Source organism: Aquila chrysaetos, chromosome 11 (assembly GCF_900496995.4).
Source record: "Aquila chrysaetos chrysaetos chromosome 11, bAquChr1.4, whole genome shotgun sequence".
Classification (NCBI taxonomy): domain Eukaryota; kingdom Metazoa; phylum Chordata; class Aves; order Accipitriformes; family Accipitridae; genus Aquila; species Aquila chrysaetos.
Window position 1 is genome coordinate 4825627 of NC_044014.1, and position 21525 is coordinate 4847151.

General features: G+C 40.7%; 1 protein-coding gene across 1 annotated transcript in view; it reads left to right on the forward strand.

Annotated features, from left to right (window-relative positions):
• The window catches only part of CPXM2 (carboxypeptidase X, M14 family member 2), an 80135-nt gene that overhangs the window by 20198 nt on the left and 38412 nt on the right, over window positions 1–21525 (forward strand). Inside the window, exons 2-3 of the mRNA XM_030030843.1 lie at window positions 5674–5783; window positions 12744–12883. Of these exons, the coding sequence (XP_029886703.1) occupies window positions 5674–5783; window positions 12744–12883 (250 nt within the window). The remainder of the gene's footprint in view (window positions 1–5673; window positions 5784–12743; window positions 12884–21525) is intronic.

Here is a 21525-nt window from a genome sequence, read left to right on the forward strand (position 1 = left end):
GTCATCCCCCAACTTGGGCAAACTCTGGCCACACTAAGGCCAAGATGTGCAACGTGGTTTTGACCCTCTTAACCAACCAGCAGCATTTTTAAAGATACTTCAGCGTCCGTTGCTGCTGCTGCATGCAGTGATAACTTGGGATGTGCTGCATTACTGAAAATCACACTGGCAGCGTATGTTTTGATGGAAAATGCATGACTTTTAAAGAAATCAGTTACACTGGAAGGGTGATGAGGTCTTCCAATTTATCACAGTGATGTTCTTCTGTTGACTTTGGTGCTGCAAGCTCAAGCCCCAAATGCAAAGCTACAGATACCAACAGCAACAAAAAATCCTGGCACTAAAACCATTCTTTGCATAAAGAAAATTCCATGTTAACTCACCATCAGCATTGCCTTGACCTCACCCTTGTCTTCTCTGAACTTCCGTATCTCTGTAGTGTAACATCCTTTCTGCCCAAACAAACGTTTTGAAGTGCAAGGGGATTCTTACGTATTTAAAAATGACAAAGCTCCTGGAGCTAAAACACCTGTAGAATCACAAAAAATAGTCAGGGTATGTTCTGCCTCCAAATGTCAAGGAGACCGTCAGACTGCACAAAGCTGATATTTTTCCATTTCTAGATCTGAGTAGCCCTGTGCATGAGGAGTTAGACAAGCACAGACTTGCAGGAATTGAAAAGAATTATAGGTATGGCTCTTAAAAATATAAGTGAAGAGGAAACACGATGCTTCTTTTTTGCTTTCCATTTGAAAAACTGAACATATTTCTAAATTGATGGAAAATATTCTTCAAATAAAACAATCATTTGTCTGCTGTGCCTCCAAAAGAACAGTACAGAATGATTTCCTAAATGCATCCTTATTAGATACAAGAGCTATAAAGACAAACTGTGCTTATCTGACAATCTTTATTTAGACCAGAAGAAAATAAATGAATAATTTAGACAATAAAGATGAACATAAGTGTTTTCCTTGCCCTGCTCATACATACATCTTCTCCTCATGGAATTAATATGTTTCTAAGACTGCCTGCTAATACAGTTTTATCATAAAGAATAGCTAATGTTGCAGCAGAGCAGCTGTAATTATACTGCAGGTGTAAAGACAACCAAGCTGGCTCTGCAGAAGTTGGTTTTTTTTGACCAGACTTTCAGTGGAAGATGCTGCATCAGTAGGGCACAGCCATCATGAGGCTGAAACCGCTTTCAAACCTGGGCAAATATCCTCCCACAGAGGCACGGTGAGATTGCAAGTTGAGTTGGTGGTGGCTTGAGGAGGGAGCTCAGGAGCTCTTTCAGGTAGTGCTCTCAGTATAGGCAAGCCCTAAATTATAACTGGTAAATTCAGATCTCAAGAGATGAGGCTGTGACTGAAGTAATTCTCAAGTGTTTCCCCTTCCTGACTTCAAGGGACAGGTGATTGCTAACGGTGTCGGAGTATCAGAAATCCCTTGCTGCCCTTAGCTGGGATACAATCATCTGTCTGGCTAGTAGAAGTGTAATTGAAACTAATGGACACTGAGATATAGCCATTTAACATAGCTAATAGGAAAGCTATTTCGAAATGGAAACCTCACAAGAACACTGTTCAAGATACAAATGTTATTAAGTCTGAATCCGAGCCCCATCTCTTTTTAGGTCTTGGAATTAATTAATTTGATCCAGACATCTTATTAATGGCTTGTTTCTAAAGTGAATACCTATTCAACATTGCAAATCGCACACGAAATCATGGCTGGATATGGGCCAGGAAGAGAGAAACGTCCATAACTCAGCCTCTTCCCTGCACCTACAAGCTTAATGCTTGCTTTTTGGTTGTTCTAAAACATAAATACTCTAGCTACATTTTGTTAGTAAGTTGTTATGTACATAGTAGGTGGTTTTAAATGTCTTTCAAAGCTATAGTTGAATTTCCTGTATTTTATAATGATTACTTTTTCAACCAGTTAAAGAAATGACCAAATAACTAGGTCATTTCCAGTTGAATCTATAAGGTATGAACTGCTCTGATTATTCATGCTACCCAATTTCTGTAGCTTCTGCAAACGTTTTTCAAACTAGCATGGAGAATACAAAATCATTAAGACAGTCTTATTGATTATGTAGCAATTTTCATTGTTATATGGAAGATTTCTTAAAGTTAAATAAAATATACTAAAGCAATACCTTAAAAGTACAGTCTTTATGAATGCCATAAATCAGTTTCTTTTCCTGTATGTTCTTCAAAAATAGGTTGTCCTGGTTATCTCTAGTAGCTTTAAGAAGCAGGGGGACACACACCAACAAAATAATTTAGCTAAAATTAAAATCACAGTCTGACTCAGGATTTTTTTTTTTTTTTCAGTAGTGAATTGGCAACTTTAGGTGTATTGTGTTGCATTATAATGAGTAACTTGGACTTAATCAGATGAGGCCATACTGAAAAATTTGCCCCCACCATCTCTGTACATTACAGATTGATGTTTTGGTCTAACATGCTCCTCTCTTCGTCCCTTTATTGACACTGGAATTCATGTGCATGTGGAAAAAATTAATATTCCTAAAGTGTTAGTAGTCAAATATTATGGCTATAAATAGAATACATGATTTCATTTAAAAGCAAAATCAAAGGTCTTCTCTTGTGGAAAACAGCACAAATTCCATACATCAAAGCTACTGCAAACAATAGGCTTGATGACTCCAAGAATATCACTGCCGTGCAGAGCTGCACAGACGGAAACATCTAAAGGTCAGTGGTCTTTTATGGAGAATCCTGCTGCTCTGTTCCCAGTTTGGGATGGTCACTGGAGAAAGAGGGGCCAACTGTGAAAGGAATGCTTTTCGCTAATTTTCAGTCAAGTATTGGAGCAAAATACTTGATTTTTCTTACCAAGTTAAAAGAAAAATTCTATACGTGATTTGGTAAGTTAGTTAGTGAAGTCACAGCTTAAAGTCTAGTTCAAGTCCAGAGAAAGCAAATTAGCTGTTCTCCTACTAATTTATATAAATAACAGTAAAAAATAAATTCCTGCCTACTATTGAATTGATGGTAAAGATCCTAATGATTTCACTTGAAATATCGTAAGGTTTGAGCACACTGAGAAAGGACAACGTACTGCTAACAACGCATTGCACAGTTTTCATCAAAGGTATCTGTACTGCATATCATAGATAGCTTCTGCCTGCTCTTAGAGCCTAATCTTGCTTCCATTGAAAACTCCTGTTAAATTGAGCATTTCGTAATAATGGCCTGTTAATCTGATGAGTTCACAGACAATACAAATAATTCATCCTTGAAAAATAAAGAGCAGTTAGGCATGTTTGAGATCCGTATGGACATTTTTGAGTCTTATTAGGCTTCAGTTTCTCTAGAAACAGAGGAAATAAATACACACAAATATATGCAGGCAATTTTTTCAGCCTGTAAATACCCATCTTGCAGTCTAAGAAACCCGCCCTGAAATCCACAGGCAACCCCAAAATATGGCAGTTTTATGGTAAATCAGTAACATTTCAGTCCGAATAAAACCAAGTCCACTTCTCGTACATACACTGGCAGGTGTATGTCACTCCAGATAACTTCAGCCAGGTCTACCAGGCAGCCGCCAGGCTCAACTGAGTATGTAAAAGCAGCTTGCTTTTATTTTCAGCTCAGGCCTGGCACGGGTACTTCTGGGAAGCTTTGGAGTGCCTGGGAACGGCGAGACTGTTCACACAGCAAAATATACCGAAGTGCAAAAGATTTTGCAGGATTACACCATGAGATTGATTTCCAAACCCGTCTTGAGGACTGAACTTGTTGAAGAAAGGCAGGCAGTTCCCAGCTATATAATTTACTCCCAGTAGAGATCTGTCAGAGCCTGAGACTTCTTCCATTCCGAGTATGATGAAAGATGAAACGCTCTATAAGGAAATGCAATTAAAACAATCAGCCAATGAAACAAAAATCCTCTGAGCTATTCCTTCCTCTGGCTTTCCATATACATCCTGACTCTTCTCTGTTTTGGATAATTAGATTGAAAGCTCTTCGAAATGAGGAACTGTCTACATTTTGTCTCTTGTGTAAGACTAAGATCACTGTTGGTGCTTTAGAAAATATTTTAATATTTAGCATTTGTCCTTACTGCCTCTGATGGAGACATTTGGCCCTGGATTTGTGAGAGAACTTTCCTAAGGATGAACAAAGAAATATGAGCGTGAATTGACAGCACGTAACGTTTTTCCTGAGGGATTTTAGGTTGTTATGAGCTAAGGAGAAGCATAGGACATCTCATACATTTTGTGCATAGTAATGCAAAACTACACCTGCAAGTTAGAGACGGCCAGGATGACATTCTTAGGTACGTCCCCTCATGACAATTTGGTGAGTGATTAAAAATATATATGTAAGTGGGATACAGGTATAGAGCATGAGAGTGAGCTCTTTCTCTGACGAATCTCCAGCAGCTGTGGCACAAGCGAGACGGATCCCAGCTGGCAGGCAGGCGGGGACGAGGGATGCTTTGGGGACTGGACGGGTGGCCTGGGGATTGGGAATGCGGTCTGGGCTCCGTGAGCGGTGCTCAGCTCCTGTCTCTGTCACGGCCCCTTGTGCAAGTTACAGCAAACATCCCATGCTCGACTGCAGCAAATATCTGTCCTCTATCCAAACCCAGAAGTGATACGGCCACGGCAGTGCAAAACCTAGTCTAACCTTACAAGTACCTGATCGAAATGATAAGTATGACACTTCTTTCCACCTCTGCCCCACGCAGACTTTCCAATTCCAGCTGGCGCTGACTTCAGGGTCCCAAAAGTGTGCTCTGTTGTACAATTTAGGTGCTCCCAAAGTGTTTCCCTGTGCTTTTGTTCACCTCCTGTGAAACTGAGAGTGGGTCTTCCCCACCCCACCATGATATTTTGAGGACAAATACGCTAAGCATTGCGAGGCACTTAAATACTGTGGTGGCTGGGGTCGTTTTAGAGCAGAATATTTTTCTGATAATCATGAAGTAGACTCTTTCCAACGTCTTATCTTCCAAAGCCAGAGCTCCAGGCTGTAGTTTGCTGCATTGCTGGCTAGCTGCTAAAGTAATGGCATCTGCTTTTCTTTCTTCAAGGCACAATTTGGAGCTTAGAGACACGGCCCCTTGTTTCAAAATTGCCCTCTTTGTGTTTAGTCATTACCTCTGCAGAGCTCTGCTGTCCGGCCTCCCAGCCCTCTGTAACAGATGCTATTGTGCAACGTGAGGGACTGTGATTGAAGTTTCCAGAACAGATTTTAATTAGAAACATAACTTCATACAGTAGCTTGGAATGAGCATGGGGCGGGGGAAATCAAAACAAGAAATGAAAAAGAAAATGCCAAAAAGAGAGAAAAATAAAAGGCCATTTTACTGGCATTTTGTACTGAAAAGCACTTGACAGGAAATACTGTGCATATCCATGAAAAACTGAAGCATATAGCAAGCAGTAATAACTAGCTGAGACCCTCAAAAAGCCAGATCCTCAGCTGGTGTAAATCAGCATTGCTTCATTGATTTTATGAGAGCTGCCATTTCTCATTGACTTCAGCGGTGCTGTGCTCATTTACACCAGCTAAGGACCCCAGCCAGTTTGGCACAACTGAAATCCAGAAACTTTGAATACTTGTTTGTTTTGTGTTGTTATTTTGGTTTTTTTAATTAAATTTTAATCAATCTTTTGTTTTGTAGATTGTCCTCCACTTGGTCTAGAGACATTAAAAATTACTGATTTCCAGCTCCATGCCTCTACAGCAAAGCGGTATGGCCTTGGGGCCCACAGAGGAAGGCTTAATATTCAGGTAACATCAATTTTTTCTCCTAAGTAGGAGAATGGCTTAAGGTTGTACTGTTGTATCAAGAGAACCAATGGATGGTTATCGGTTCTGACTACTTTGTCAGCTCATGTAATTCAAATGAAGGGGAAACACTGGAATTATAGAAGTGAATAATGTTGATGGATAACCTTTAGATTCATGGGGCGTAGTTAGAAAAAAAACTCCAAACTTAGTGTGCTGAGGGTGCAAATCCAAACAGACCTCTCTGAGCAAGCAAAGGTGGAGGCAGCCCAGAACTGCTCCCTCCCCAGCTGCAGGAATCAACCCAGCTCCCTTAATAATCAGCCTGGAAGGAAGCTCGCACAGCAAGTTGCTTTTTTTGTTGTTTGCCTGTAGTTAATGACAATGGTTAATTGGAAGTGTGGTTTCGAGTGAAGCTCTTGCCCTAAGGCAGTTTTTCAGAGGCAGTGATTAGACTACCAAAAAATGCTTCAATTCAGAAGTCACTAGCATACAATCTGGTTTAGCTTCTTTAATTAATATTAAAGGTGTGCTTAGGTGCTTTGCAGGACCAAATTCTGTTTTCCCATTTCTGGTGTTTCTGTTTTCCCCTTAGTGCTGTTTTCTGAATTACAGTCTTTTCCAGTGTAAAAATGTTACTTTTGTATAATAAAGTGCAACACTTAAAACTAAAAGTCATAAACAGGGTACTAGCACCAAGTCAACAACAGTGAAAAAACTCTACAGGTTATTTAATTTATTAGTTACCTTTTATTATTAGACCCTCCACTGGATTATTTTTTTTTTCCTCCAGCTGAAGGGGTTTGCTAGTTAATGAACAGACTGGGACTAGGAAGGATGAGGTCTAATTAGCAGTGCAATTTCACATGGTGCCCACTGCAGTGTAATGGTGGGCAGCTGCTGGGAGGAGGAACCGCTCCTCATTAAAATCCCACTGTGGAAGCATCCCTCTTTGCTGCAGCTTCTTCTGGTGCCTCTCTACAAAAAGCTCTGTGGGTTTCTTGGTTGGGGGGGCAGGTAGTCCCCCCCCTTTTTTTTTTCATTTGTTTCAATGGATTAATGTTGGTCAGAAAGCTCAGTAAACTACTTTGCTCTGCAGCCCCATGAACAGCAGAGCCGGTTGGAGGTGAGTGGCAGGAGACCAGCACGGGGGCAGGAATGGGCTCCTCCTTTCCAAGCCAGGGTGCAGGTACAGCAGGTTGGGTGCAGTGCGAGGTCTTATCTGCAGCCTTCGTATTTAATTTCTTTTGAGGTCGGAGTGATTTTGCTTCTTTATTTCATATTCTTTGCTAGGAAAAAAAAAAGCTCTCATGAATACAAAAATGGTATGCAGATGGTATTCAGATGGATTCTATAGGATTGTTTAATTATTTTATTACAGTTTTGTTTATATAGTGGCATAAGACCAAGGACTGTGAGGCAAACCTCTGAATTCTCTGTTGGTTGTGGGTCCTCATTTTTCAGGCTGGTGTTAAAGTCCAGTTTATTTAAACACAAGAATGACCATACTGGTTTAGACCAGGAGTCCATCTGGTTCGGTGTCATGTCAGCACCAGTAACACTGCATTAAAATAAACAGAGAAGTGCAAGAGTCTTACCTATGGATGACGTTTCCCCAAAATGTCATCCAGAGCCTCTAGCAGAAGCCAAGGGGACAGTCTTTTTTTGCTGGGAGGCATGCAGAAGCGAGGTACCACTCAGCTCTTCCTTCCCAAAAGCTCCCGGGCTCGGATTAGACCAAGTGTGTTTCTTTCGGTGTCCCATCAACTAGGACCTTCGAGCCGGTGCTTCTCCCATCCCACCTTCCCCTGCTGGGTACCAACCACGCCTGGGCCCTGCTGGTTATAACTGTACGGCTTCTTGCCCGTTCTGTGGCAGTGGTTTCTTTTGCTTTTATTGTGAGAATAAGCCCTCCCTGGAGTGCTGCGCAGAGCCTCGGGTGAAAGGACCTTCTGTCCGGGGCGAATGGGGTTTTTGCTCTTCTCCATTCAGAAGATGGGGCTCTTCTTCCTGTGAACAGAGGCTTCACAATGTCACGCTTCTGCTTGATTCAGATTTTCGCCTTGTTGTTTTCCTGAGCTGTACGAATTCTGCATGGATTGATTCTCCTTATCACCCAAAAGCTGCTTTTTCCCTTTTCTCGTACAGGGACTTACCTGATCCCAGGACTGTGGGAGGCTCCTACACAAATAACCCAACAACACCTGGCTTTCTGCTACGCCTTTACCTCTAATAAAGATTTCTAGTTATCCTCAAATCAAAAGCTTTTACCCTTACTGAAAGTTTATACTATAGATAGAGTAATGCCCTAAATCGCTTGACCACCTAGAGTTACCACTGTGACTGGCAGTGTTAAATGTATGGGCTTGCTTTTATTTTTCTTTAGATACTGTTTCCTTTGGGATTAGCTTAAAATTAATAGGGCTTTAAAATTTTTCAAAGCCACTTAGAATTTGTAGATGTCTTCCCTGTCACTTGAGTTTCAATGATTAATTTTACTTCTCATTAAGACTTCTGAATTTTGGTAGTATTTAGAAGATATATGCTTATAACCAAGAATAGGTACTACAGGGGACTGATGTGTCAGATGGGTAATGAGGTCCCTGGTGATTTCTGCTTGCTGCTCAAAAGGGTGGGTTGTGGCATGCTGGGAAAAGGCAAAAGGCACTGGTATTTATGTAGCTGTGTTTTCATGCTGACTGCACATGAAGAAAAACCCTTGGCCCAAGTCAGAGAGGCTCCGAGAGGCCTCTGTGCCACTAAAGTTTTACTGGAGCACTATGCTAAATGTACAGCGATGAGCAATTTTATGGGCTGCTGCCCTTGTGGCATGGTCCACGTATCACCGCAGTGCCATCACACAACATTCATGTGACCGTTGCGTTCCTCCCCGAAATAAGACAAAACCCACTCTCTGCTCAACCTCATCATCTGATGCGAAGTCAGCTGAGAAGCGTAGGGTTCTCCCCAGGTAACTGGCACTACCTCAGTTCACAGGGAATTTGCAGAATAATGAAGTTTTTCAAAGGCTTCTGAGGGTGGTTTTTTTTTTTTCTGTTTAGATTATTTGAAGTGTATGAAATTATCAGTCAGTGTATGCTTTATTCCAAAGACAGACAGGCTTAGCGGGACTGGATAAGCCCTTCTAGGATCTGCTTCTCTTGTGACCTTGCACTGCGTGGGACCTGATTTTGCTGCCAGTCCTGTATGAATGTGGTGATTAAGCTGGGACCTCTTGAGTGCAGGAGCAATGCCCCGTATATTGGAGACCTAGCCTGCAACTGCAGTAGTGGCACAACCAGTAGTAATTTAACATCATCAGGAAAAATCATAGCCTAAAATAACATTCATTGAGGCGTTCTGCCTTCAGGGATGAAAGTCATTAGTATTTGTCACTTGTACAATAATTAGCAGTGGTTAAAACCTGAAATAATTAGTCAAATTATGTTTCTTCCCCTTCCTCATTTTCCTGGTTGGAGAAGTCCAAACAACGTTGAAGATTAACCAAGTAATGCAAGCATGTGTATGCAAACAAGTGGGATGTATTGCTTTTTGGTTTTTCAGTTCTTTGTTTCACTAGTTCATTTTGAAAAGCTCCATTAAAACACAAGCAAAAGACAAAATTATTGGAAGTTCTACTTTCAGCCTGTGTGCTTTAATTCTTCTCTTCTAGCAGTGGTTGCTATAAATACCTGTGATGACTAATGTGCTTTTTTTCCCTCCCAAATTTCCTATGGTAAAATAATGTTTGTGATCATCCTGCTGGGAACAGAAAAGAATTTAAGCAGAAATGGTTTGATATTAGGTATATTTTTACTGCTGCTCCAGCTGACTTGTGGCAGAAGACTAAAACTTCTTCATTTGAATACATTCAGGCAGTAATATCTTTCTCCTCATTATAGAATAAGGCTTTTGGAACAGTGGCAATGTGAGCAAGTGTTTATTCTGTCTTGCACATGTCTAACTCAGAAGAGAAACATGAATTAAAATTGGAAGTCATATTATTTGTAAAGGAATCATAACCTCTTGATTTCCCTTCTTCTTAGCTTCTGGGTACATTATAAGCAGTTGACTTGTTTTATTTGAGTTGCAATTTTCAACATTCACATTTATAGATAACTTAGGAGTGACAGGGGAAAAAAAGTCCCTTTTCCTAGATCAAAAAGGTATTTTTTCATAAGACACTGCATATTGAGAAATGTTTTTGCATTTGGCAACAAGTGAATATAAGCTGAGTTAGACTTTGAGTTATTCTCAAAAACTCAGTGGAGGAAAAAAGGGTTTGCTTAAGACCTAGTCCTTACTTGCAGTTTTCATTAGCTCCTTCACTCTCCTACTTATGAAGATAATGCAGGTGTTTAAACTGTATAGCTTAAAGTTATGCATGTCATAACTTGAATCCATTATCTCTGTTAATTCAATGTACAATCTTCAAATTCAAGTAAACATCTTGCTGAGAAAAGGTATCTTGAGCTATATTCTTTGACTGAATATTTAATATAATTGTTCTCATCTTTCAGGAATGAAAATTTTTCCAAAGAAATTTAATAGCAATTTTAACTACTAAATATTTGATTGAGTTTATAAGGGTTTTTTAATAAAAACAATATTTTGAAGTGCCCATAGGGCAAATTCAAAACTTCAAGCACCTTAAGAAAAAAATACAGACTTGAAGCTTGAAAAGAGAAGTTTTAACATAAATTTATTGGTTCTTTATTCTTTTCCTTCAGAAATATTTCCAATAAGAACTTTTCATTGATTAAACTCCTCTTTCTCAAGTAGTGCTCTGTGCTAGTTATACACAGACACCTGCTTCTTCTTACCTAGTAAAAATATTCTTTTAGCTTCAGAGGAGCTGATGTCAGGAAATAAGAGAGCAGGAAAAAGTAGCAGCACGGTTTCTTTTTTTTCTGCTCTCTCTGCCCCTATTTAAGGCCAGAGTATTTTAAGCTGTGTGTAACTATAAGTGTGCCCTTTAGACTCTCCATATTCGATATACAACTTAAACATATGCTTAGCTTTATTTAAGTCTGGTTGAAACCATGGAGACTTGAGTATGTAATTAGGGTTATTTTTTGCAAATAAGCTCTTCTTTCTCTTTTCTGCTTCCCTCTCCTCACTGTAATGTGGAGAAGAGGTTTACACCCTGATGAGCATCACACTAATAGGAAATATCCTCAATCTGAACGAGGACCAAGGATCCCAGCTGAAGCGCTGAGAGATAAGGCTACTTGATCTGCAGAAACTGGTGGAATTTCATCAGTGTGAAAGGGATTAGCATGATGCTGGTTCAAGGTGCTCTGCAGATCTTAACGCTTCCTGGCAAGCATTGGTTTTAAACCCTAAGGCTACTTCAAATTCAGTCTTATTTTAAAATGCATGGAAACCTTTTCTTGAAAAAGGTTATAACTCAGGTCAGTGATAGTATTTATATTCTTGTGTTTTCCCATTGTTCAGGTCTCCTTGAAGAATTTATCTTTTGTTGTTAATAAAGTTTTTCTCTCTATCTTGTACTTCAACTTTTATACAAACTTCACTTTACAATATCAGAGTTAATACATAGAAGTAGGTAGCTTAATGTAATTTTGGTAGGTGCAGGAAAACAAGTAATTTTTAAGCTGCCCTATCTTAGATTTGAATACTTGAGAAAATGAGAAGTTTTAGGAATTGAATCTGTGTTTATGTGTTGCAGCACTTCCCTCAGATGCCACCAAACTCACATTGGGAAAAGGGATTAACAACTGCATCCTCTCTTTGAGTTAGACCCACCCAATGCCCGTTTTGGTAGAAATGGTCTGTAAACATGGAGGTAGACAGACCTGTCAATCTCTGCCGTTGTAACCCAGCTATGACTGTAATATCTGCTAATACTGCTCAGTGGGAAGCTGAGGGATAATTCAGGAAACTTTATTGACAGTTGTGTTCTTGGGTACTTCACTTATGTTTTACATATACACACGCACCAACTGAAACTATACCACTGAACAGAGAGTGGCTGTATACCAGAGCTTTCAGATCTGCCTTACAAAGTTTTCCAGACTCTTCGTTTATATTTGGGAAATATTTAAGGATATCCATTCTTGGAATTGCATGGATGGCAATGATAAATCCACATTAAGCACTGATGGAGTATCATAAAAATATATGTAGCCTCAGAAGACCATATGGAAAAGGTTCTGTGCTCTCTATGACAGTAGCCAGCTTGGTGCCTAATGTTTCCTGGGCTTTAGTAATGAGATCAATATCTGAAGACCTCAGATGCTATGTTTCTTTAAGTGCTATTTCAGATCTATTTGGAATACAGCTTACTCAAAATACCTTGCAGCTATTTCTTTGAAAACCTTGAGAAGGCTGTTTGCGGTGGTTTTGCCAGCATAAATTGGGATATAGATTGGTACGCGACTTGGGTACTGCTGGGCATTCCTGAATTTTTAACCTTTGACACCCTAGTGATGAAAATAAATAATTCTGGGAGTGAAGATTGGTGGGAAATAGTATTACTGTTCCCATATGCCCTACACTCTCCTTTGCTGCTTCCAGGGGAAAGGAGGTTGCTCCAGCACTGACCATTATTTATATGGGTTGGAGCTGGCTTTTTAGGGCTTTCATAACTCTGAAGACCATGTGGATAATCTGTTATGGATAAAGGCTCGATCAGGCCACAGGCACAGACAGGTGGACTGAACCGAAGCTCTGTTTATGCTTTCTAACTCTAACTTAAATTTATATGTAATGGTTCTTAGGTTTTAAAGGGACTCTGCAGAATTTCCCTCCCTGCTTTGAGTAAGAAAACATTTTGGTCACTCCATATAGCTGTTGAGAATGGCAGTCTCAGGGGTCTTAAACTGGTGCCAAAGGAGTAAGTGGGATGAATGATGACTTCATGTGTTCTTTTCTTTTTCCTATGAAAGACCTTCAGTTTCTTGGTTCTGATTTATGAAGATGATTTTGCCTTCTTTTCAGGCAGGTGTTAATGAAAATGATTTCTATGATGGCGCTTGGTGTGCAGGAAGAAATGACCCCTATCAGTGGATTGAAGTAGATGCTCGAAGGCTAACAAAATTCACTGGAGTCATCACACAAGGAAGAAACTCTCTCTGGTCGTAAGTACATGCTTACTTTTCTCCATGAGATTCTGAGGTTTCAGACCAAGGAATTCATGTTGTATTGTGTTTAGTTTCTTCAAGGAAAAAAAGAAAGAGTGGAAATGCTGTGTCACCTCAGGTAATTGAACAGAGTAACAGTAAAAGGCAAAGTGATTATATATGGCATAAAATACAAGTTTAAGGGTAGCAGACTTCTACAGTCATTATCTACATCTGGCAAAGGAATCAACATGACTCCCTTAGATTATATGCCTTTATACTCACCTTGTCAAATTTGTTTCTGTTAAACTTCCTCATTCTTTTCCAATATTTAACCTGATTAGTTTCGATACTAGGGGTTTTGGGTATCAGTTTAGAATAACCACTCATCTTTGAGATTTCCTAATACATAGGCAATCACCAAATAATTAGTAAAATTCCAAAACAATGTGATTTTTAAATAAGCAGTTAAAACAAATTTTATAGCTATACTTTTTTTGTTCTAAAGAGGAATTTATTATATAACCAAAACCTGCACAGTTTGTGTTGACCAGTACTGTAGTGTTTGGTAGCAGGCGCGTTGTGCTCTATTTATGGATGCTAGGAAGACTCCATGCAGTTTGAGCCTGCTTGCTAAAAAGCTTTTGGGAAGGAGTGCTTGCCACGAATAAGGCAGCTGCCTTGCTGCATTGGTCTAAGGAGGCAATCCAACCATGTGTACCCCATGCCCACTTCCAATGCCGAAAACATTCATGAGCTTTCTGGTTACTGCTTGTGTTAGAGAACGAGTATACGGCACTGGGAAATAACTGTTTTGCACAGATTTGTGTGCGTTTACTTCTTTGACCTCCTCCTGAGTGTGGGTGCCCAGATTGCTGTAGTCCTCTCATACAATTCTCACCTGATTCACACTGGCTGTATTGTAGAGCAATCCGCTGACATAAACAGGAACTGGAGGTGATGTTTGTTTTTTTTCTGATCTTTACCGTGTTTGTTCAGTCTCTTAATTTCTTGTTGAGTCTCACTCTGTTACGTGAGCAAGTAATCCCACTTGTGCTGCTAGACCTTTTGACCAAGTATGCAGGAGATGCACAGCCTTAGATTCTGGTCAGATCTCTCACTTAAGAAAATGAATGTGCCATATAATAAAAGGCAAACCAGAAAAATACCACTATATCTAAGAAAAAAAAATTTTCCTTCTATAACTTAATTTTCTGGTTTTTTTTCATTTCTCCTAACATTGATGTGGGAGTAGGAGCCTTTTTGGCAATAAGGTTTCTATATTTATTCCACATTGTTCTGTGTTAGGTAGATAATTACTGTAGCAAAGTCTTATTCTTTTCCATATTCATACTCTTGACATTGCTGTTCCTATCAACACCAGTGCTGCGCTGCTTCGTCTTGTATTGCTATTTTTAGTTCGGCTCTATTGCGAGTTTACAGCAGGACTTGATGCTCTATTTATAGTTGGTATTCACAGTTGTCTTTTTTTTTTTTTTTTTTTTGGTTTGGTTTTTAAATTACTGAATCTTGCTTTTGCCCTCTTTCCCCCCACCAAAGAATTGGTGAGCAGAACCCTGAGGGTCTGCAGGAAGAGCAGGGTTGGTTCTGGGAGAGCTGGTCCAGGTTCCTCCTGGATTGTTACTCAGATTCGTGGAGAAACAGGCACGTTTCTGCTTTGTAGGAGCAAAGATGGTTTCAACTGGACCACCTGCACTGTGGGGCAGGCTAACGTCTCCTGGAAAACGTGGCCTGTAAGATCAAGTTCTGCCCCATGGAGGGGCCAGGGGAGTAGGGAAAAATTGTCCCAGGAAAGAGTGACCTCCTTGCCGACCTCCAGCTTGTGCACCAAGGACTGCCGTGGAGGTGGCTGTTCTTGTAAGAGCGTGATGGCCTCCATCTCGCTTGGTGTCTCTTGATACAGCCTTGGCTGTGGGGCTGCCTTCCCTGGAGTCCACCTCATCTTCTCTCTCCCCTCAGCAGATTGAACAGATAAAATTAGTGTAGTTGATGTTTGTGTGCTCTGCTTCTACATGTGTAAGCCCTTCGGTTTTAAAAATAACTTGGTACTCCCTGAGGTACCAACGTAGATGTTCATGTTTTCAAAAGAGTTTAGGCTGACGTGTGCAGCCCTCATCTGAGCCAAGAGTGGTGTCCTTGGGTTTCCGGAGTCTCAGCGCTTGGGACCGTCATACCCAGGAAGATGGCAGATGCTGTTTTCTGAATTAATCATGTTGTTGCATCTGAAAGACGATCTTCTCAGTATGACTTCCTACCCCAATTCCTCCAGCAGTCAAGAAAGTGAGAAGAAAAGAAAAATGAAATCCTGGTGTGGAGAAGAGCTATGCAAAGGGGAATTGAATCCAGACAACAGTAGAGACCCTGAGCTTGGAGCAGGAGTTGCCTTAGGGTAGGATTCGGAGGCACTGGTGGAAGCTTCGGTACGTGCGGCAGTCTCAGGAGACGATGACCTGACTGTAGCCATATTGCTTGTGTGCAGTGAATTGCCTTTTGTAACCCAGACCAGGAGAAACAGGCTAGTAGGACTTTTACTGGTGTGGGCAGGTTCTTTTGTGACTGTTTTCTCTAATGGGCACTAGAAGCAAAAGAGACTAGTTAGCTTTTTTCTCTTATACTTAGCTACTGACTGTGATGGTATCAAAAGAGACTATTTGTGATATGAAAGTTTGTACGAAAAGATGCCATTCTGTTACCTGAGGCACCTTCCCAACTTCATGAAGTTATGCTACAAAAATATAGTGCTTTCATAACTAATAGAAACATATGTTGGCGAATAAGCTTATTTCAGGTAGGAGAGCCAAAAACCACCCCTCTGATCTGTGTTGTATTAGAAGCAAAAAGCCTGCCAAGCTTGAGAGCCAAGGTAAGATTTTTATTTAAGCCTTGGAGACTTTCCCAGCATTATGTTAAAAGGGAAAAAAAAAAAAAAAATCAAGACACTAGGATATATGCTAAGTTCACCAATGCTATTATGTGATAGTGATAAAGAATCAGAAAGGCAGCCTTTTTTTTTTTCCTCTTTGTATTGAACAAGAAACTTTAACAAAGTGGAAAAATTTACTTAACTGAAAGTCCTCTCTGAGCTTCTGCCTAGATGAGATTTGTACCTGTCCTGGTCCCTTTAGCTTCCTGCTGCTGACTTAATGAGGACATGTAAAATGATGAGGGAGGGCAGGCAAGGACACCCTGCTGAATCCTGCATCAAATAGCTTTGCCCCTCGCTGCAGGGCTGCAACATTTGAGTTATTAGCAGTCTGGCATTTGATTCTGCTGGCTTATCTGATGCCGTAGCCAGAGCTAGTATACTGGTGGTGGAAGCAACCCTTTACTCCTTTATAGCAGCACTGGCAACTGTAGTCTGGTATTGCTGATGGCCCACTCCGCCCAGAGACGGTCTATTCACATCAGCCTGGCTTACTGGGTTTTTTTGGAACTTTATAGGCAATGGATGAATTGAAGGTTACTCTTGACACAATGCAAAGACCACAAAAATGCATGGGGCTGTCACTTTCTGTATGCTGGCAGGAACTGCTTCACCTCAGTTATTCTTCTCCCAATCTCACTTGGGAAGTTGCTATTTCTTGTCTGTCTTCCCCTGTGGGCTGTGGCTCTGCCTGCCTGTCCAGGGCTCTTGTGCTTGAGACATGAGAGCCTTGAGGAAGAGGAGGCCAAGGTGGAGAAACATCATCTTGAAAGCACCGATGACCTGACTAGAGAAAGAAGGAAACCATGCTTGGTTAGTAATGAATACTTAAATTACTTAATCATTTCCTTTTTAAGGAAAAACACTTCTGAGTCAAATTTTGTGCTCAAACCGCCTGGCTGTGAATTCCACAATAGTCAAATCTTTCAGCTTTTCCTTTTTTCCTCCTGTAAAAAGCAAAAAACAGGCTTTGAACAAGAACTGCTGAATTCGAGGAGTCCTTCCTTTTACCAGTCAAAGCAAGCATGTGGACTTGAGGGCTGTTGGTGTTCAGTCATTCTTGGGAAACCTCAAATCACGGCAAAGCACTCTTTTACCATTGTAAATGGCAAACTCTGCTTAGCTTATCCAGAAGATCTGCAGATGTTGAATTTCACAGATAAAGTGGGGCCCAGCTGGAAGAACCAGGACTTCTTTTTGATTTTTTCACTGAAGATATCCAAAACTCGGAAATGCCACAAGTGTTGGTTGATATGAATAAAAGCTAACACCTTGAGAGTGGGCAGAGTATCAGTTCCTTTGTAGGAACTGAGAACATATGGAGATCCATGTCTCTGGGCAGTTACCACATGTTTCACTATGAATATCCAGTATTTGATAGACATCAGTGTTATATCTCTGCAGAGCTGTTTTGTTTGCCTTCTCGGGCTAGAGAAAGTGGTGCGAGTGATGTGACCTTTTAGGAAGGCATGTGGTGTGCTCCTCTGAGAGATGGATGGTGCCATAGCTGGGCTACAAGAGGGTTTGTGGCTGAATAGTTGGGGGAGAAATACAGTATGTAATTCTTCATGTTGCTGCCAATACATCTTTCAGTTTTATGAACCAACTATCTTTAAACAACTATTCAAGACTGTTGAGTGGGACACTGGAAGCATCACTGTGGGAATTGTGCCATATATTTAAAGCAGTGATGTGATAGTTTAAAATATGCACCCTCTTGACAGAGGGAAAGAAAATATTAATCACTCTTAGCAGTTTGGCAAGAATCTAAAAAACATGGGAAACATGTTTCCCACAACCCAAACTATCTTTTGATAATTCAGCACCATTTTTTGTATCAAGAGAAAACCCACATGTCTAAATAGGCAGTGTGTCCTGACTAATATAAAGCTTCAGACTGTTTCAATGCAGAGGATGTTTTGATTTTTAGAAGAGGATGCAATGTTTCAGCAAGTAAGATGTATTTGTGACTTGATGCATTTTCTTAGAATTAACCTTTCAACCATGGTAAACTATGTACTATTACTGCATGTCACGAAACAACAAAATTACAACAATAAGAAAGAGCACAGATGAAATAATCTGTGTTGAATGCTCAAATTCCAAAGCAAAAGTCTGAATTTTTTAGAAAAAAAAAAAAAAGAGAGACTTATTTCCAAGTATGTCGTTGTTAAGACCTTTCAGCCTCATGAAAATATTGAAGATTTTTTTAGTTTAAGCAACATATTTGTCTTCAAGAAAAACAAAATGGGGGGATGGCAATTTTCAAGTCTGATTTGGGTAGATGTTAGTCCGCATGCCTTGCAAACCTGCAACAGCACTTAGAAGGTTAGTTGTTTGGAGGAGACAACAAATCAATGGCGTTGCTGGCTGGAAGGAATAATTACAATGACTTACACATATTGCTTGCTTCTAAACTGACACACTTTTAAACTGGTCACCTTTGTTCATCACTGTTGAAGCTACATTAAAACTAGAAGCTAGTGTAGACACTATTACATGCTCCCTACTGTGTCACTTGTTTGATTTCCTTGTGCTACTCTCCAGGGATAGCAAACGATAAATATCCAGCAGATTTCATTTTGCGTCTGACCAAGCTTTTGCTAAAGACAAGATATTTAGAATTGAATAGGGCAATAATTTTGCAATTTTTTTATGGTTCACCCTCAGCCTTTTCTGTGTGCTGTGTAGCCCTTCATGATCCCCCAGCATCCCTTTTGACAAACTGTCCTTAGGGAATTGTAGGTCTGTAGCAAGCTGGGTACCTTCCAGAGATATAGCTGAGGATAAATTTAGGTCAGTGCCATTTACTTGCTTCTAATTTTGGTGGTACAGCATTCTGCTCATTCTTTAGTGACAAAATGAATGTGTTGCCCCAAATTTTAATTTATTGCCATACTCAGTGCCAGCTCCTCAGGAGCTGAGATTTGCTTTTACGGACAGTCTGTATGTGAGGACTGCAAGGTGGTAAACTTCCTTGCTTGCAAGAGGGTAAAAAAATCCTTGCTTCCTCCCCAGTTTATCAGTCATTCATGGTATTAAGACCATGGTCTCAGTAGTAAGACTGGCTTCATGAAGAGATAATCATGATACATACGTAATCTTCAGTATTCCAATAATAAGAGTATAAAAAGCAGTGATAATCCTTTCAGTGTAACTGCATTAGCATTCGGGACAGTGTAGTGGTTACTCATAGGTATTTGAGCTGTTTCTACAGCCACCTAAGAAAACAGAATTTTGCACTGTACACACTAAGGGGCAAAATACAACAACAGTGCAATGCTGCTTTTGAAAGCAGAGTAGAATGAACTCTAAATCTTGTCCAGCTCACCAGGACAATAGGCATACTTGGCACTGACTTTCAAAGTGCCTTCTATCCCCACACAGAGGCTGTGAAAACACACCCTGATGAAACTTCAGCAAATTCAATGAAAACGTCTCGCTGTTTTATCCAAATCATGTAATAAAATAAGCAGCTGTTGTGTACTGACTTGAATTGTTACAGTGCATTAAATCAGTGCAAGCTGTTATTTGCCCTGACTGGGTGACAGGCCTGCAGAGATTATTACAGCTTCCCCAAAGTCAGACTCTCATAGAGTGATTTGTTCCAGATCCACTGAAATCATATCAAGTATATTGATGTGAGTTACAAAACAACCTAAATTCAATGTAGGAAAAGCTCCCTTGATATATTAATGTCACTAGTTACATATTATACTAGTGTTTATGATGGGGTTTTCTCAATAACTTATATTTTCTGTTAACTCTGGCTTGGTGGAGCCATCTCACGGGCTTTCAGTTCTTCAGCACTAAGAGTCAGCCTTTGGCAGCTTCAGCCTCGAGTGCTCTCCGTCTAGTTGCTTAACTTCCAACCCTGTGCCTTGTTAATCTTCCACCTCTACTCTTGTGCCCTACACAGGATTTTGGTACAGCGTTCATCGCTGCCGATGAGCGCTCACCATCCGCTCCCGGCGCTGGGGAGCTGGGTTTGTGACCAGCTCAGATAATCCTGCATAGGTGGAGTTCTGACAGCACCCCCGGAAACGTATTTATACTTTCACAAGTTGGACAAAAATGTCGAAACCGATGATGTTCTGTCGTGGGTATGATTTGTCACGGTGCTCTCGCTCCAGTTACGAGGCTTTTGCCAAAGACTCGCTGTGCAGTGCTGGGAGGGAGCAGGTCGCTGGGGTGGTTTAGAAGAGGAAGGAAAGCTTTTTAACCTCCGTGGAAGGGACTACTAGGGGAGGTTCGAAACCAAATGTCCTGAAACCTTTAGGAAAAGGCTCCATCAGATGAATACAGGCGTCTGCTGGAACAGATTACTCGCGCTTGATTAATCGCAGCCTTGATTTGTACATTTTGCACGTGCGTTATGACTTGTTGCGAGGAGAGCGATGGCGTGGGGAGTTACCTCGGGGATGTCGGGCAGCCGCTCCTTTCCCCTCCACCCGTGCCCTGCGCAACCTTCTCGAGTCAGCGTCCCTTCTGCGCGCACCAGCCAGCAGCGCTTGGCCACGTCTTTGGGTGCGCTTGGTAGATGTGAGCCCCTCCGGCATTACTTTAAATATGCTCACAGCTGTGCACGCAAACGGCAGTATTTGCTGCTTACTGTCAGAGATTTTCATTTTCCATTACTTTAATATTCACGGGAAGGAGGCAAAAAGATGTATAGAGGCAGTGCTTATGTAGCGCAGATTTTTCTCCTCAAACAGGTGACTGATCTACAAAGGTGTGATAGGCGCAAACAAGAATGGGAAATTAAAAATGTCACAAAAGGAGGTTTAGAAGATAAGGAATCGCAGCTTGGTTGCGTTTAGCAGATATAGAAGATACGAAAGGGGAAAGTCTGGTGTAGGAAGAATTTCAAACACATGCAGATCTCTTTGCAGAGCGGCCCGACGTGACAGGCGTTAAGACCACAAAATCTTCGGGGCAGAGGATGTCTTTGACCCCACGCAGGAGCCCTGGCACCTTCAGGTGTTACTATCTGAATGTATAACGGCAAAAGGAAACACCCAGAGCTGGCACCAGATTTTCTAGAAGGGTCAGACAGTCACAGGTTAAAATCTTGTCAAAAACTGGCTGTAAGTGGCAGCCCTTGGGTGGGAAATGCATTTGCAACCCCACCTCCTCCTCGCTGAGAAGAGAGCTTTGAAAAAAAATCTATGCTTAATTCATTCTGAGCAAGTGAAATTCTGGCCCTGAGCTTTTCTTCGTAGGGCCTCTGAAGAGCCAGATTTCACAGCGGTATATTCATTTAAGTCAGCTAGAAGCAATTTTAAAAATTAAACATTCAAAGATTTCAATTATTAAAAAAAATACCCTTGCTTGCTAGTCAAGCTCCATCTCTTAAATCATATTTATTTTAATTAGTTTGTAAAACTTGCTGGGCTACCTGTGGTTAGTCTGAGCGTTTTTTGGCTTGGCTTGTTTTTGAAACTGTTTGGCAGTGGGTGATTAATATTTTATCAGCATAAATATTATTATAGAATATTAATATTAATGGTTTTACATTTAATTGCATGAGACTACAAATTACTTTTTCAAGCAGAAAGCCATTTAATTGCCAGCATGCTGATTCTGTTGCATGAGTACAGTTTAATTTAAGGTTTGCCTAGCATATTTTTGGTTTAGAGATTCTGCTGTTTCAAGTATTTTGGCTTGTCAATTTATATATTATTGGAGGATACACATCTGTGTGCCTGTCTGGTTC